The 16,614-nt window shown below is 39.8% G+C and overlaps 1 protein-coding gene across 2 annotated transcripts in view; it reads right to left on the bottom strand.

Annotated features, from left to right (window-relative positions):
* Positions 1-538: 538 nt before the first annotated feature.
* The window catches only part of txnrd2.2 (thioredoxin reductase 2, tandem duplicate 2), a 78,953-nt gene continuing 62,877 nt past the window's right edge, over positions 539-16,614 (bottom strand). For both annotated transcript variants that reach the window (XM_059654927.1, XM_059654928.1), the window contains 4 exons: positions 16,465-16,560; positions 11,451-11,543; positions 3,396-3,565; positions 539-1,633 (listed from right to left, as the gene is read on the bottom strand). In XM_059654927.1, coding sequence (XP_059510910.1) covers positions 1,510-1,633; positions 3,396-3,565; positions 11,451-11,543; positions 16,465-16,560 — 483 coding nt within the window. In that variant the 3' untranslated portion in view covers positions 539-1,509. The remainder of the gene's footprint in view (positions 1,634-3,395; positions 3,566-11,450; positions 11,544-16,464; positions 16,561-16,614) is intronic.

The raw sequence follows: 16,614 nt of genomic DNA, 5'->3' as shown, positions 1-16,614 counted from the left end.
TCATTGGACTAGCAATCCAGCAGCCCAAGCGCATGCTCTGGGCACAAAGGGTCAAATTTCACCAGCAGCTGGTGGCAGTTGAATAAATAGATAAGTGTGTAATATAAAGCTGGTGTGATTAAACTATCATCAATTGTTTCTAAACAAAAATGACTCATCAATGTCCTTTAGTGAAAGAAATTATTTATCCTCATCTGGTTTGACCTTACATGTGACTCCAGACCCACAGCAACATGGTTGACTCTGAAGTGCCCTCTGAAATGTTTTAATAAGTCACTTTGTTCAAGGGCAATTATTGACTGGTAACAAATGCCTGTCTCACCAGAGATGGCCACATCCCATCAGAATATTAGAAAGAAGCTTTGAAAAAGGTTGAAAATTATTTTAGAGTCAATGTGATCTCTCTCAGCTAACCAGGACTTGGTCTCAATGTAGGATGTAAACTCTGCTTCTCTAGAAGCAGAGAAGTTCAACAGTGGAATATGACATAATACAGATTTACTTCTTCAACCATTGATCAAATAATAAATAAAAGACAGAACTGTAATATCACTTTATTTCAAGTTTTCTCGATATATTTTAATGCCAATCAGTATCAGACCAGTCTATCCCATATTATGGGTTTATAAACAAGTCATCATTAACTGGCACATATGCACCCTGACTACTATATCATATATACATTTAAATATACAAAATATGTACTAGTCAGGTCAGTTAACAGCAAAAGTCAAACCACTTAAACTCTCATCGCCAGTCATCCCGAACAGCACACCATCAACTCTCGTTTATGAACTCGAAATCCATCACAGCACAAGATAAAAATGCATATTCAACACTTTTTGAAAACCTCTGGCATAGAACTGAAGTACAAGTGCACTCTCTTAAAACTGGCAAACACAGGACCAAGGCCACATCAGGTCTTGGATGTCGCCAAATTTTGGGTTGGGCATATTGGCAGTTTGGGCCAATTTGGGCTGATGGGTTTAAGGCTGCTTGGAGCATGGGAATAGATCGATGCACGAGCAGCAGAATAGGTAAGTTTAGTAATACTCAGCACCTAGCCAAACTATGTTAGGTATGTTTATTTTACTATTAAAAAAGTCCATGAAATTCTAAAGATGTTCAGCTGGTTTTGAGAGGGTGGACCAGTACATGATTGCAGTAAAGCAGTCCCAGAGACTTCTACAATTATGCCTAAAACAAATACAACCGGCATCCCACCGCTTTGCAATAATGACTTACAAATGCTTTCCATTCTAGATAATCAAGGGACAATATTACTTACATCTACCTTCAGTAATCAAATATCCCCCTCTGCTGGCTGATTTAGGAATTGGATTCTACTTTCATGATCAGACTCACTCAGTGGACTCCAAAACAGTGTAAAAAAATTAACAGGATATCATTTTGATCGCATTACTTAACATGTACTTTTCTTAAGACTGATATTACTCAAGGGTCATAGAGTTTGTGGTGTGCCAGTTGGTTCAGGGATGACATTTAACCTCAGCAGGCTGTGACTGTTGGATCCAGACCCGAGCGCTTGGTGATGTTTAATTTATTCACATCTTCTGCACAGGTTGGATGGATGCCTACGGTAGATGACAGCTGAGAGTATGTAGCATTGCATCTTAAAAAAAAATGCAAGATTAAATCTTAATAAAATAGATATTTGGTAAAAGACAAATGAACAAAGAGGCTTACATTGTGACAAAATTTACAGCACATAAACAGGCTATTCTGTTTCACGGTCAATAATGTAGATGAACATATAAGTTAGGAGCATGAGAAAACCAACTGGCTCCTCTAGCCTGCTCCACAATTCAACAAGATCATGGCTAATCTGATTGCAGCCTCAGTTCCACATTCTCACCCATCCAAAACGCTCTACACAAGTTTTCTTCCACCTCACTTATCACCTGTCAATATGTCTAATTTCTTGCTCTTTCACGTACATATTGACTGTCTTCATCCCTCCTTTAACAGTGAATTCTAGCAGCAAAGAACTTTTCCTATCTCCCTAGGTTTTCTCCTGGATTTGTTACATTGATATGCAGACACCTCAATATTTACCATTGGGCCCCAAGCATGTACATATACACAGAAAAGGGCACTATGTATGCAAAGAGCAACGAAGAGTGAATCTTGCATACTGAGGTTTTCAGATAGCTCTCGAAATGGGTAGGAAGGCTGGACAAACCAACAGTTAAAATTATAACTAAAATTTCAATCTAGTTTAAATAAAAGCACATGAAGTCTGGCACAAAATAATTGTGTTCTTTATCCCTCCCAACAAGACTACAATTCTTCTTACGAAACAGCAACTATTCATTATAGGGAGCATCATGAACATATAATTTACTAATGACTCATGAAGAGGAAGATGAATGGGGTCTCTTGGGATCTATTAATTTTCTAAGTGCATAAGGTGGTGCTAGAATGGCACTGCCTGAACCTATTGCATCACAGGTCTTTATTTGAAAAAACAAGTTTTTTTTGCCTCTCTTGCTCTTAGTATATATGATCCTGTGTAGGTTGAAGGTCAAATCTAGTCAGTGGAATTGAATGGGTTTGAATGCTGAGATATCAGCAGAAAGGTGTACTATACTATCCTACAAGCCCTACACTCCAAACATTTACACTTATATTCTAATCTGCACCCAGATTCCTGCATTTCCATAAGTTGTATTTTCCAGGTTCTTAGTTTTCTGTGCATCATCAAATTAAATTCAAGCACTTTGAGTTCACTTTCAAATCATGTAATGGCTGTACCCATAGTCCTTTGGCAATCTCCTCTTTACATCCTTTATATCCCCAGGTTACATCACTGCATTCCTTCATGCTATTTCTGTGCCACTATTTACAGGCATCTCTTACAGCCATTACCAATCTGCCTTCCATCACTCATGTTGCCATCAGCCTCCCACAATTTAAAAAAAAAAATCTGTAAAATTCCTTCACTTCATGTTTTTCCCTTTTCTGCTGATTAATGTCCAACAGTTTTCCCATCTTCAATAAGGATTTCTGTTTATACAGGGTACCAGAGAAATGCAATATGTTGCACAAAGTTTAGTTTGATAAATCCACAAGAAATTGTCTTGTCAGGCTATAGAGGAGGTTTGCAATAGTCCTAAATACAACTGATAAGCTGTGAAACTGAACTTTGCTGACTACAAGCAGTAAAAGTACAGCAGCATTGTACTCTAAAGTTTCATAAAGAAATAAAAGTGTGCACACCGATAATTCAAATATGTACTAATAGTTATGGAAGCACAAGGGCAGCACTACTGTTTAGTTGAAGATCATACATGTAATAAAATATATAGTTTATGAAACATATGCTATTAAACCTATTTCTGTTATATATAGATACTAAATTCTTTTCATCTTACTTTATTCCCAGTGCAAATCCTTGAACGACCTCTCCAGCATTTGGTCCAATGAAATGAAGCCCGAGAATACGCTGGTCACCTTCACGTAAGCAAACCATCTTGATATAGCACTGGGTAGCATCCCGTTCAGCTACTGTAAATTCCAGTGGCTTGTAATACGCATGATAAACCTAACCAAAAGAGGGGTCAAAATAATAGGATGATAGACTGAAACAACACATACCCTATTTTTGTTTTATTTATACATTATATATGTGTGCTCATGCTTGCATGTGTATATAGTTATATGTACATTCCAAATATATAACTTCAGTATTGTTCATACAGTATAGATCGCGTTTTTCGTTTCATTTATTATTTGTTGCAAATTGTCCTGAGTGTAAGATGAAAAGCTTTGACAAAACATGTCTTTTTTCAGTAATACTCAAATTCTCTACTACCAAACAACTAAATTAAACAATGGCTGCATATGTATGTGTGTAAATAGTCATAGTGATTTCCTGCAGTGTGGTACATACTGTATTTATGATTCAAGACAAAATGTCACATTCAGCATTCAAGAGGAGGGGTTAATTGGCCCAGGAAGTAGAGAAACAATGCAGTGGCCATTTTATGTTACATATTTTTATAATTCCATTATAGATTCTTACATTCACAAGTAATATCACACAGAACTATCCTAGTCATACTCCTACCAGCGGTGCTGCTGCAGGCCCTTGACTAATGGAAGGTTATAATTACATAGAACAATACAGCGCAGACCAGGCCCTTCGGCCCTCGATTACCGTGTATCAAGTTTGCATCAGCAGTCACAATAATAAGTGTAGGTATAAAAATTAAAATGGAAAAAAAAAGATAGCGAGTTCCTTTATATTTAATATTTTCAACAATATTTCATACTAATATGTCACAGTAATGCAAGTGAAGTGTATAATGTACATGTAATTCAGTCGCCTTTTAAAAGCCATAATCTGTCCTTATTTTTGTACTTCCATTACAAATCCCTATCCACATGTATAATGGCAACTGTTGTGTATACTTGTTACAGCTATCAGTATTGGAAATTGAATTTCATACCCCGAGTCCATGTTCTGTGAAAACAATCAATGATTGGCAGTTTATCTGGCATCAGGCTGCAAGGCAGCCAATAATTTGGCAGGGGACCTGAGGATTGGCCCACTGTTAGATGGCAATCAGCAGTGAGAAGGGGGTAAGTTCTAGCATACACAGCATTTGTTGAGGGATTCCATAAGAAGCAAAATGGGTTTGTGATTTTCCAAGGCATCAGTGTAGGCATTGAAATTGATGTTTTATGATTTCTTTGTCCCCTTTGCCTGTCTGCCATTCTCTCAATTGAAAAAACATAAACATACTAATTACCATCAACAAAGCACAGGCAGTAACTATAGCTTTCAAATTTGAACTTGTTTCCTTCTTAAATTGAGAAATGTAAATGAGGAAATACTGTGTGTATCTGCGTGTGTGTGTCTAACAGCTGCTAAGAATTGGATTGTTGATAATTTCTGTTTGCCAACATAACAGATGATCACATGAGATAACTAGGGGCAGTTTTGTTTTAAAGTTCAACACATTTATTTTTGAAAATTTGACTGAATTTAAATGAGGGAAGCACCTGGTTTGTCTGAGTTTAATGCATTTTTTGAAGTTTAAAGGACTGAAAAGTTACAAAAGGCATACATCTACTCCGTGTCCCATCGTCTTCCTGTTACTGGCAGCCATAATTGGAAAGGAAAACCCTACTTTTAAAATAAAAATTGAAATAGAAAATAAACCCTAAAATTGTAAAAGTTTGTCCTCCATTCTGAAAAACTTTTTGAGTGGAGGCTGCAAGAATATTCCAACAAGACAGCTGAGTGGTTCTAATGTATATGTGGAAATAGGAACCACTGAACATGCTGCTGATACATCAACTGCAGCTCCAAAAATTCACAGTCTGTACTGAATTATCATGTCTAAGAGCAGAGACTCGTAGGAAGTTGAAGCGTTCAGACAAAATTTTCAACAAAATGCTAACAAAATACACTTAAAGTTTACTCCAGTGTTCTCTTGTTCCTCCATCTAACTATTCATCATGCTTTAAGTAACTTTAGTTTGTTGGTATGTAATGTGGATTCATCTTGCTTTCCTTTGTTGCAAATCCTCTCCATTTCCATCATGTCTTTTTAGAAGGATATAGTTCAAAACAGGATGCAATAGTTCACATGATTCTTTTACAAAATATCTGTATCAGTGGCTGGGGCCACATGTGAGATTGTAACAATTTCTGTACTTTTACTCCTTTCTGATTAAACAGCAGATGTCATTCCACTCACTCTGCCTCTACTAACTTTTCATTCCAATCACAACACTGGTGATGAAGATCGTTTGCCAAAACCGAAATTGATAATTGCATTTGCCACTTTTGCTCATTACAATTTATCCAGTTAAATATTTGCATTCTTTTATCAAGTACTTCAATTTAAGACTCAAAAACAATGCCTCATTACCATCACCGACCAGGCAAGGCAGATTCAACTAAAATTTTAGGTATGAGCAAGCTTCATGCTCCTGTATGGCTTCAGGATTCTTATCCTTATCCTGTGAAATGTCAAGTTGTTTCCTTTATAATACCTGTGCTAACGTGGAACAACTACTGTGGTTAAACGTAAAAACTAAAACTGCATTCCACCAATTTTTGCACCCTACAACATTTTGATCTATATTAAATGGAGCCTATTTTAACTTTTCTTTTTAAAACATCTACATCTTTTTAAGCACACGACCTTGTGAACATCATGATACAAAGTTCTTTATATCAGGGGCTTGGGTGTAACAGCTTGGTACATAGAGTTTGAGTCCAGAAATCTGAACACATAAATCAGTCAGTGCTGTAGGTGTACTCCTGTTAGGGGTATTGCTTTTTGCAGGGAATGCTAAATGCAGGCCCTATCAACCCTGCCTGGTGGATATATTTTAGTGTAAGTGCAGGGCAAGTCTCTCCACTGCCTAGTTAATAGTTATTCTTAACCAACATCACTGAAATAGATTTTCTAGCCATGACTACATTACTGTTTATGGGACCTTGTGATATATAAATTAACTGCTGCATCTTGTACAATAGTGGCTGTATTTCTTCAGTACTTCCCTGCCTATGAACCTTTTTGGGACATCACGAGGACACAAAAGGCACTTCCTTGATCCTTAACCTCTCAAACCCACATTTGACTTTAGGCCAGATGAAGTCTGCTCTTTCATGAAAACAGGCCTTCTCAGGTGTAGTACATTTGGAAAGTTTCAGCTCCTTGTTGGGACAGGTCCAAAGCACTAAGTTGCCTTCAATTCCTCAGTAGCTTAGTCTCACACAACGAAGCCACAAGAATGTCTGGCACATGAAACAGAAATATGGTGTTGACACTGTGAAGATGTTCCTTTCGGGGTGAGATTTTGCCCTACGCTTAATCTGTTGCAACCCTCATTTACAAGTACTTAGTGTTTACACATCATACAAAAGTGAAAGCATCTTATTTCTCAGAACTGATCTTACTACTTAGTGGTGCAAAATCTCAAATGGTGTACAAAAGCAAGTAGGTTCTGATAAACCTTACTAAATTATTGGTTACACCCCAGTTGAAGTCTTGTATTTAATCCTGTACCTCACTTCAGGAAGAATTTCTTGAGAAGGTGGGGTTGTTCTCTCCTCAAGAGATGGTTAAGGGACGGCTTAGTAAAAGCATTTCAGAACTGAGATTTTTTCATGTATGCAGTACTGATTATTTCCACTGGTAGGAGGATCGATGACTAGAGAACATAAAAATAAAATAATTGGCAAAAGAAGTAGGTGGAAAGGAAGACTTTTCCTAATATTTAACTCAGCAAGTGTTTGTGATCTGTACTACACTGTTTTTTAAAAAGTTGGTTTATTGTTATCTTTCAAAAATAAGTAGATTACAGTTGAAATGAGAAATCATTTGCAAGTTATGGGAAAGATCAGAAAGGCAAGAACTAACTGGCTAACTCTTTCAAAGTACAGGCAAGCTGGACTGATTGGCTCCCTTCCACGCTACATGATCCAAGAACTATTCAGCAACATGTATTCACTTTGTAAACCTCTGGAGACAGACTGAGGCTCACACAATTTGGCATCTGAGGAATTTTTAATTCTGTTTATCCCTGTAGAAAAAACACGTGTTAAAACTAGAGCAATTTTGTTCCTCAAATATCCTGGCCCAGGTGCTGCAAGAACACAGATGCAGAAGCATGAGATATTGTCTGGTCCTTCCCTTAAACTATCAATCTTTACATGCAGGCCTTCAAATGTGAAACACTGAAGATTACTCAACTGCAGAGGGATCATATCTAAATTCCATCTGTGCTCTCCCAAAATCATGTAAGTTCAGTTCCAGAAGAGTCCACTGGATGGCAATCATGACTTGACAGAATATTCAGCTCCACAACCCAGTTGTGCAGGGACCATTATCAAGGATGGGGTAATCTAAATCACAGCTTGGAGCATGATTCTGAACCTATATTGTTGAACAAACTCACTGAACTAACAAGAGACAACTACAATCTCGCCAAAATGTAGTTCAATTTAAGTGATTCTGCCATCATTAAAATGTAATCTCCTCTAGGTAACTGAGAATCATTTACAGTGCTAAGAAAGCATAAAATCTACAACTGCATAAAATGCACGATTCCAAAATTGTCAATTCAGCCCCATTCCCTCATCCTGGATTTAAGGTGCATCTTTCCTACACCTCTTCAACAAACTGCATCAGCAGAACTTTCCATTCTTCTCCCACTCAAGTGTTTAGCTAGCTTTTCCTTAAAAGCAACAACAAAACAATGAATAAGACAACAGTATTACAAAGACACTCCTTAAAACTTCTCTCTTTGACCAAGCTTTGATCTTGAAAGTCACATGGGTGCAAACCAGGAGCCCCTGGATCACATATCTGGGGTTAGGCAACGGCCTAGTGGTATTATCACTACACTATTAATCCAGAGGCCCAGCTAACAAGCTGGGGATCCAGGTTCAAATCCTGCCATGGCAGATGGGAATTTGAATTCAATAAAAATGTCTGGAATTAAGAATCTACGGATCACCAAAAAAATCATAGTTGATTGTTGGAAAATCCTCTGGTTCCCTAGTAGGAAATCTGCCGTCACCACCTGATGTGACTTTAGACCCACAGCAATGTGGCTGATGTTCAAGTGCCCTTTGAAATAGCTGGCAAGCCATTCAGTTCTACCAATTACTGCAAAGTCTCCAAGAAATGAAACAGGGCACATCACCTGGCATTGACCTAAGCAACAGCAGAAACAGCCCTGTCGACCCTGCAAAGTCCTCCTCACTAACATCTGGGAGTTAGTGTCAAAATTGACAGAGCTGTCTCTCAGACTATACTCATATTTCCGGAATCATACTTTACAGGCAATGTTCCAGACACAGTCATCACCATCCCTGGATATGGTGGATCCCAGCAGAGGTGGCAGCACAGTCGTATACAGTCAGGGGGAAGTTGCCCTCGGAGTTCTCCACAAGGACGTTGCATGGCTTCAGGTTACAGATAGGCAAGGAAACCTCCTACTGATTACCATATACTGTCCCCCCCTCAGCTGATGAACTGGTGCTCCACCATGTCGAATAACACTTGGAAGCACTGAGTAGGGTGTGGGCACAAAATGTACTCTGGGTGGGGGATTTCAATGTTCACCACCAACAGTGGCTGGGCAATGGCACTACTGATTGAACTGCTCAGGTCCTAACGGACGTAGCTGCAAGACTGGGTCTGCGGCGGTGATGAGGGAACCAACAAGAGGGAAAAACATGCTTGACCTCATCCTCACCAATGTGCCAGCTACAGTTGCATTTGTCCATGAGAGTATCGGTAACAGTGGCCATCGCACAGTTCTTGTGGAGATGAAGTCCAACCTTCACATTGAGAACAACCTCCATTGTGTTGTGTGGCACTATCACTGTGCTGAATGGGACAGACTTTGCACAGATCTAGCAAGACTCAGCATCCATGAGATGCTGTGGACCATCAACCGCAGAAGTGTACTCCAACACAATCTGTAACCTCATTGCCCGGCATATCCCCCAATCAACCCATTACCATCAAGCCAGGGAATCAATCCCGGTTCAATGAAGGGTGCAGGAGGGCATGCCAGGAGCAGCACCAGACATACCTGAAGACCTTGTGTCAACCTGGTGACACCACCAAACAGGACTACTTGCACGCCAAACAGTGAATGTACCAGCCTTCAGGCAATTTAATTCACTCCACGTGATATCAAGGAATGGTTGGAGACACTGGGTACCGAAAAGGCTAAGGACCCTAACAACATTCTGGCAATAGTACTGAAGACTTATGCTCCAGAACTTGCCGCTCCCCTAGCCAAGCTGTTCCAGTACAGTTACAACACTTGTATCTGCCTGACAATGTGGGGAAAAATGTCCAAGTATGTTCTGTACATAAAAATAAGGACAAATCCAACCCAGCCAATTGCTGCCCCATCAGTCTCCTCTCAATCATCAGCAAAGTGATGGAAGGTGTCAGTAACGGTGCTATCAAGCAGCACCTGTTCAGCAATAACCTGCTCAGTGATGCCCAGTTTGGGTTCTGCCAGGGCCACTCAGCTCCTAATCTCAACACAGCTTTGGCTCAGACCTGAACAAAAGAGGTGAATTCCAGAGGTGAGGTGAGAGTTACAGCCCTTGACATCAAGGCTGCATTCGACCAAGAGTGGCATCAAGCAGCCCTAGCAAACTGGAATCAATGGGTATTGGGGGCAAACGCTCCAGTGGTTGGAGTCATATGTGACACATAGGAAGACAGCTGTGGTTGTGGGAGGTCAATCATCTCAGTTCCAAGACACCTCTGCAGGAGTTCCTCAGGACAGTGTCCTCAACCCAGCCATCTTCAGCTGCTTTATCCATGTCCCTCCCTCCATCATAACGTCATAAGTGGGGATGTTTGCCGATGACTGCACAACGTTCAGCACCGCTCGTGACTTCTCAGATACTAAAATCAGTCCGTGTTCACATGCAACGAGATCTGGACAATATCCAGGCTTGGGCTGATGAGTGGCAAGGAACATTTGCACCACACAAATGCCAGGCTATGGCTATCACCAATAAGAGACAATTTAACCACCACTCCTTGACATTCAATGGTGTTACCATCATTAAATAACCTACTTTCAACAAACAGGCGGCTATCATTGACCAGAAACTCAACTGGACTCACCACATAAACACAGTGGCTACAAGAGATCATTAGAAGCTAGGAATACTGCGTCGGGTAACTCACCTCCTGTTTCCCGAAAGCCTGTCCACCATCTCCGAGGCACATGTCAACAGTGTGATGGAATACTCCCCACTTGCCTGATGAACGCGGCCCCAACAACCCTCAAGAAGCTTAATACCATCCAAGACAAACAGCCCGCTTGATTGGCACTACATCCACAAGCACCCACTCCCTCCACCAGTGATGCTCAGTAGCAGCAGTGGGTACTATCTACAAGATGCACTGCAGAAATTCACCAAAGATCCACAGGCAGTACCTTCCAAACCCACAACCATTTCTATCTAGAACGGCAAGGGCAGCAGACATATGGGAACGCCACCGCCTCCAAGTACCCCTCCAAGCCACTCACCATCCTGACTTGGAAATATAGTGCCGTTCCTTCAGTGTCGTTGGGTCAAAATCCTGGAATTCCCTCCCTAATGGCATTGTGGATCAACCTACAGCAGGTGGACTGCAACAGTTCAAGAAGGCAGCTCACCACCATCTTCTCAAGGGCAACTAGGGATGGGCAAGAAATGATAGCCAGCCAATGATGCCCACATCCCAAAAATGATTAGAAAAAATTGAAAAAAGTAAAAACACACATTCTCACTAATTTACAAATCTGAAGTTCCATTTATGTAGTGATCTTGTCCTCTGGCAGGAAAATATGTGTCCAAATTTCCACACCTGCAAAACGCAAACAGAGCAATCAAATAAGAGAGCCTTACGAGATAGAAAAATAGGCTTCTATGCTTCCTACCTCTATATTGTCTTCACCATGTCGTTGTACTGCCTCTTCCTCAGACAGGCCCACGCAGCCATACTCCAATGGTGTGAAAACTGTTGTTGCGACCTAAATGTATAAATCAAGCATTTCAACTGGGCAGAAGTATCAAGCTATTAAATAAAAGTTATCATAGTATCTGCGTGGGCTCAGTGGGGAGCATCTTAACTCTGAGTTGCAAGGTTCTGTGCTCAAGCCACTCTAGAACTCCAGCACAAAGAGGCCAACAATCTAACAAAGTGTTGCACTCTTAAGAGGTGTTATTTTTGAGCATACGGGCAGTGAGACACTTGGGATTCAACTAAAGGGAAGTTTAAGAAATCAAAAAGAAACAAGAAAGCAGAGGTGCAGAGTCAAGTAGGAAACAGCAAAAATAAAGCAGAAGAGTGCAGCAAAAATTAGAACCAGAGAGTTATAATGGTAAAAGGTCAAAACTTAAGGCTCTTTATTAAAATGGACACAGCATATGTAAGATAAATGAGTTGATGGCGCAAAGAGAAATAAATTAATATGACATGATGGTTATCGCAGAGATGCAGTTGGAGGGTGACCAAAACAAGGAACTCAATATTCAAGGGTATTTGAAGAAAATTGACTGGGCAGAACAGATGAGCAAGGGCAACTTGCAAGACAAATTTGTACAGTGCATCAGGGACAGTTTCTTAAGGCAACATGTTGCAGAATTTGTTCACGAACACACTATTTTAGATCAGTAATGTGTAATGAGGTTGCATTAATAAGGGACCTCATCATTTAGTGTGCTCAAGGGGGATAGCGATCACAACATGCTGGAATTTCACGTTTTTCAAGGACAAGCATTTCGTATCTAAAACCAGTGTCCTCAAGTTAATTAAGGGCAATTACAGAGGTAATAAAGGAAGTTATCTTAAGCAGGCTGCGAAGCTAAACCAGGGAGAAGGTCAACAGTTGAGAAGGGGCAGAGGTTTAAGCCGATTTTTCATAGCACTACCAACAATGTGTTCTGGTCAAAAAGATGGACTTGCTGAGAATTCTAAGTAATAAGTGGTTAATGAACACAAGAAGAGGACTGAATCATAAAAAGCAGCAAAAGTTAGTGATAGGTCAGATACAGTCATACAGCATGGAAACAAATGCTTCGGTCCAACCAGTTCATGTTGAACATAATCCTAAACTAAATTAGTCCCACCTACCTGCTCATGGCCCATATCCCACCAAACACTTCCTATTCATGTATTTATCCAAATGACTTTTAAATGTTTTAATTGTACCCACATCCACCACTTCCTGAGGAAGTTCATTCCACACACAAACCACTATCTGTGTAAAAGATTTGCCCCTCGTCTTTTTTAATCTCTCTCCTAACTTAAAAATGTGCCCCCTTATCTTGAAATCCACCATCCGAGGGAAAAGACAATTACCAGTAACTCTATCTACACCCGTTTTTTTTAAAATATAAACTTCTATAAGGTTCTAGCTCTTAGTTCCTAGTTCTTATGTTCTTTATGTTGTTAAAGTTAACTCTCAACCTCCTAATCTCAGTGAAAATTGTCCCAGCCTATCCAGTCTTTCTTTATAATTCAAACCTTCCATACCCAGAAACATCTTGGTAAATCTTCTGAACCCTCTCCAGCTTAAAAATATCCTTCTAGAACTGGACACAGTATTCTAGAAGAGGCCTTACCAATGTCCTGTGCAACCTCAACATGACTGCCCAACTCCGATACTTGAAGGACTGAGTAATGCAGGCAAGTGTGCCAAGCACCTTTTTAACCACCCTGTCTATATGTGATATAAACTTCAAAGAATAATGTATCTGCACCCTTAGGTCCCTCTGTTCTACAACACTATCCAAGCGCCTACCATTAATTGCATCAGTCTTGTTTGTTGTACCAAAATGAGAAGCCTCACATTTATCCAGACTGAACTCCATCTGCCATTTTCAGCCCACTGACCCATTTGATTAAGATCCCTTCGTAATCTTAGAAAACCTTCACTGTCTACAACAGCAGCAATTTTGGCGTTGTCCGCAAATTTACTAACGATGCCTTCTATATCCCCATCCACATAATTTATGTACATGATAAACGAAACAGGACCCAGAACCGATCTCTGTGGAACACCATTGGTCACAGGCCTTTAGTCCTAAAAGCAACCCTCCAGCACCACTCTCTGTCTCATGCTGTTAAGCCAATTATGTATCCAACTGGCAGCTCACCCTGAATCCCATGTGGCCTAACTTTACTAATTAGTCTGCCATGCAGAACCTTGTCAAAGGCTTTACTAAAATCCAAATAAACAACGTCTGCTGCCCTGCCATCATCAGTCTTTTTGGTAGCTTCCTCAAAAAACTCAATCAAGTTTGTGAGACACAATTTCTCTTGCACAAAATCATGCTGACAATCTCTAATCAAATTTCTGCCTCTATAAATGTCAATAAATTCTATCTTTTATAGTCACCTTCAAAAATTCCCCCACAACCGAAGTCAGATTCTCAGTTCTATAGTTCCCCAGTTTCTCCTTAATACTTTCTTAAACAAATGTACAACTTTAGCCACCCTCCAGGCATCAGGCACCTCACCTGTAGTTACAGGTGATGCAAGTATTTCTGCAAGGGGTATTGTAATTACCTCCCTTACTTCCCACAACTTTCTGGGATACATTAGATCAGGTCCCAGAAACTTATCCACCTTTATATTCTCGAAGGCCTACCAAACCTCTTTTTTGTAATGTGAACAATGTTTGAAACATTAAAATTTATTTCTCTACATTCTCTAGAATCCATTTCTTTCTCCACAGTAAAAACTGATGTGAAGTATTTGTTTAGTATCACTCCCATCTCCTGGGGTTCAACACAATGACGACCTCCTTGGTCTTTAAGAGACCCAACCCTCTCTCTAGTTACCCTGTATACTTCATGTATTTGTAGAATCTCTTTGGATTATCCTTAACCTTATCTGCCAACACTATCTCATATCCCCCCCTTTGCCTTCCTGATTTCTTTTTTAAGAATGCTATATACTCTTTACATTGATTAAGAGATTCAATTGATCCAAGTTATCCATATGTAAAATAAGATTGTCTTTTACGCTGCACTAGAACCTCAATATCTTTATGTATCCATTGTTCCTTAATCTTAACACTTCACTTACCCTTCACTCTAACACGAACATTACGCCTCTGAACTCTTGAATGCCTCCCACCTGTCAGTCGTTCTTTTACGTGCGAACAGTCTACTCCAATCAACTTTTGAAAATGCTCGTCTCTTACTATTAAAATCTGCCTTAGTCCAATTAAAAGCTTTAACATTTATCGAAGGCTTATCCTTTTCCGTAGCCATTTTGAAACTAATTGAATTCTGATCGCTAGACCCAGTGTGTTCGCCCACTTTTAGTTCGGTCATCTGCCTTGTTTTATTGCTCTACGTCTGGGTTTGCTCCTTCTCTAGTAGTAGCATCCACATATCAATGAAAAAAAATTCTTGAACACATTTGAAAAATTCTTCATCATCCAAACCTTTAACACTATGGTAGTTCCAGTCAATGGTTAGGAAAATTAAAATTCCCCCATTGTTATAACCTTATAATGCTTACATATATCTGAGGTTTCCCTACATATTTGTTTCTCAATTCCCATTTTACCATTGGGGGTCCTGTAGTACAATCCCATCAAGGTGATCTTTCCTTTCTTATTTCTATTTCTACCCCTATATTTTCACTGGACAATTTTTCAGAAATATCTTCTCTAGTTATATTCCTTAACCAAAAACACCATTCCCTATCCTTTACTATCCTTGCTATAGCATCCAAAATTCAGAACATTGAGCTGCCAGTCTTGTCTGGCACTGGAGGGAGTTCAAAAGGTACTCCCTAGGCTGATTCTTGGGCTGAAGGCATTCACTTGTCTATAACAGCTAAACAGGTCTGGGCTTTACTCACCAGAGTTTAGAAGAATGAGGGGTGACCTTATTGAAACATACAGGATTCTGAGGGGGCCTGACAGGGTAGGTGTTGAGATGATGTTTCCATTTGTAAGGGAGTCTCAAACTAAACGACATAGCAGACAAAATGAGGGAACATTGGAATTCTCCAGCCAAGAAAGTTGCGGAGGCTAGATAAGTGAAAGCATTTAAAAAGAGGAAACAGATAGATTTTTGAAATCAGGAAGTTGACTCCATGAGGCGCTGGCATGACACAGGAATTGACACTTGGGACAAATCAGCCATGATCCTATTGAGTGGGGGTGGGGCAGGTTGAGGGACAAAATGGCCTACTACTACTACTACTCCTACTTATTGTGTTCTTATTCAAAAAAAGGAGCAGCATTAGGCCATTTGGCCAAGTCTGCTCTGTCATTCGATCGTGGCTGATATGTTTCTCCTGCCTTCTCCCTGTAACCTTTGATTCTGTTACTAATTATATTCTTTCTGTACATTAGGTTAGCAACCTCATCAACCAAATCACTAGATGTGTTGCTCAGGTGGGCGAAAATAATCCAATGGCACTATTTTGAAGAGGAGCATGGTGAGCTCACCTTAAGTACCTGGGCAATGGTTATCCTTCAAACAATCAGCAGAAAAGTGTACATGGTCTTTTAATTCAGGGCAGTCTGTATGCAAATAGTTTTGTATAAAATAGTGATGACTGCACTTCAAAAATGTTCACAAATTGTAAATCACTTTAGAGTCCAAAGGTACAATAGAAACTTTATGTTCCTTTCCAATGAAGCATGTGCCAGCTAGCTGAAACCCTGGTAATGGTAATTCCATAGTTGAACCAGCAAGTGAGGAACAATTCTTTGTAGAGCACGTGTTTCATCTGCAAAAAAGGGAACAGCTCCAACTACAGAAACTTTCTGCCATTCCACTAAATTACGAATCCATTTGTAATTGTATCTTGTGTAAATGTACTACTAAACATGCACACAGTTAAAACATTTCTTCAATACAATGGCTGACAGTCAACTTTTTTAAACTGACCTGCTACTGAATTTATACGTAAGATTTACTCACGTTGTCATAGTCCATCAATTCAGTAGAGTTGCCAAAAAGTCGATGTGCCAGTAACTTGCCAGCTTTGATAGCTGTTGGTGTGAGTTCTGGTCGCCCCTATTAAACAAATAAGTAGAATTAGCTCAACTCCTCTTGAATAATAAAATTATT

The sequence above is a fragment of the Stegostoma tigrinum genome, chromosome 26 (assembly GCF_030684315.1).
Source record: "Stegostoma tigrinum isolate sSteTig4 chromosome 26, sSteTig4.hap1, whole genome shotgun sequence".
NCBI classification, from domain to species: Eukaryota; Metazoa; Chordata; class Chondrichthyes; order Orectolobiformes; family Stegostomatidae; genus Stegostoma; species Stegostoma tigrinum.
This window is presented reverse-complemented; position numbering and strand designations above follow the sequence as displayed.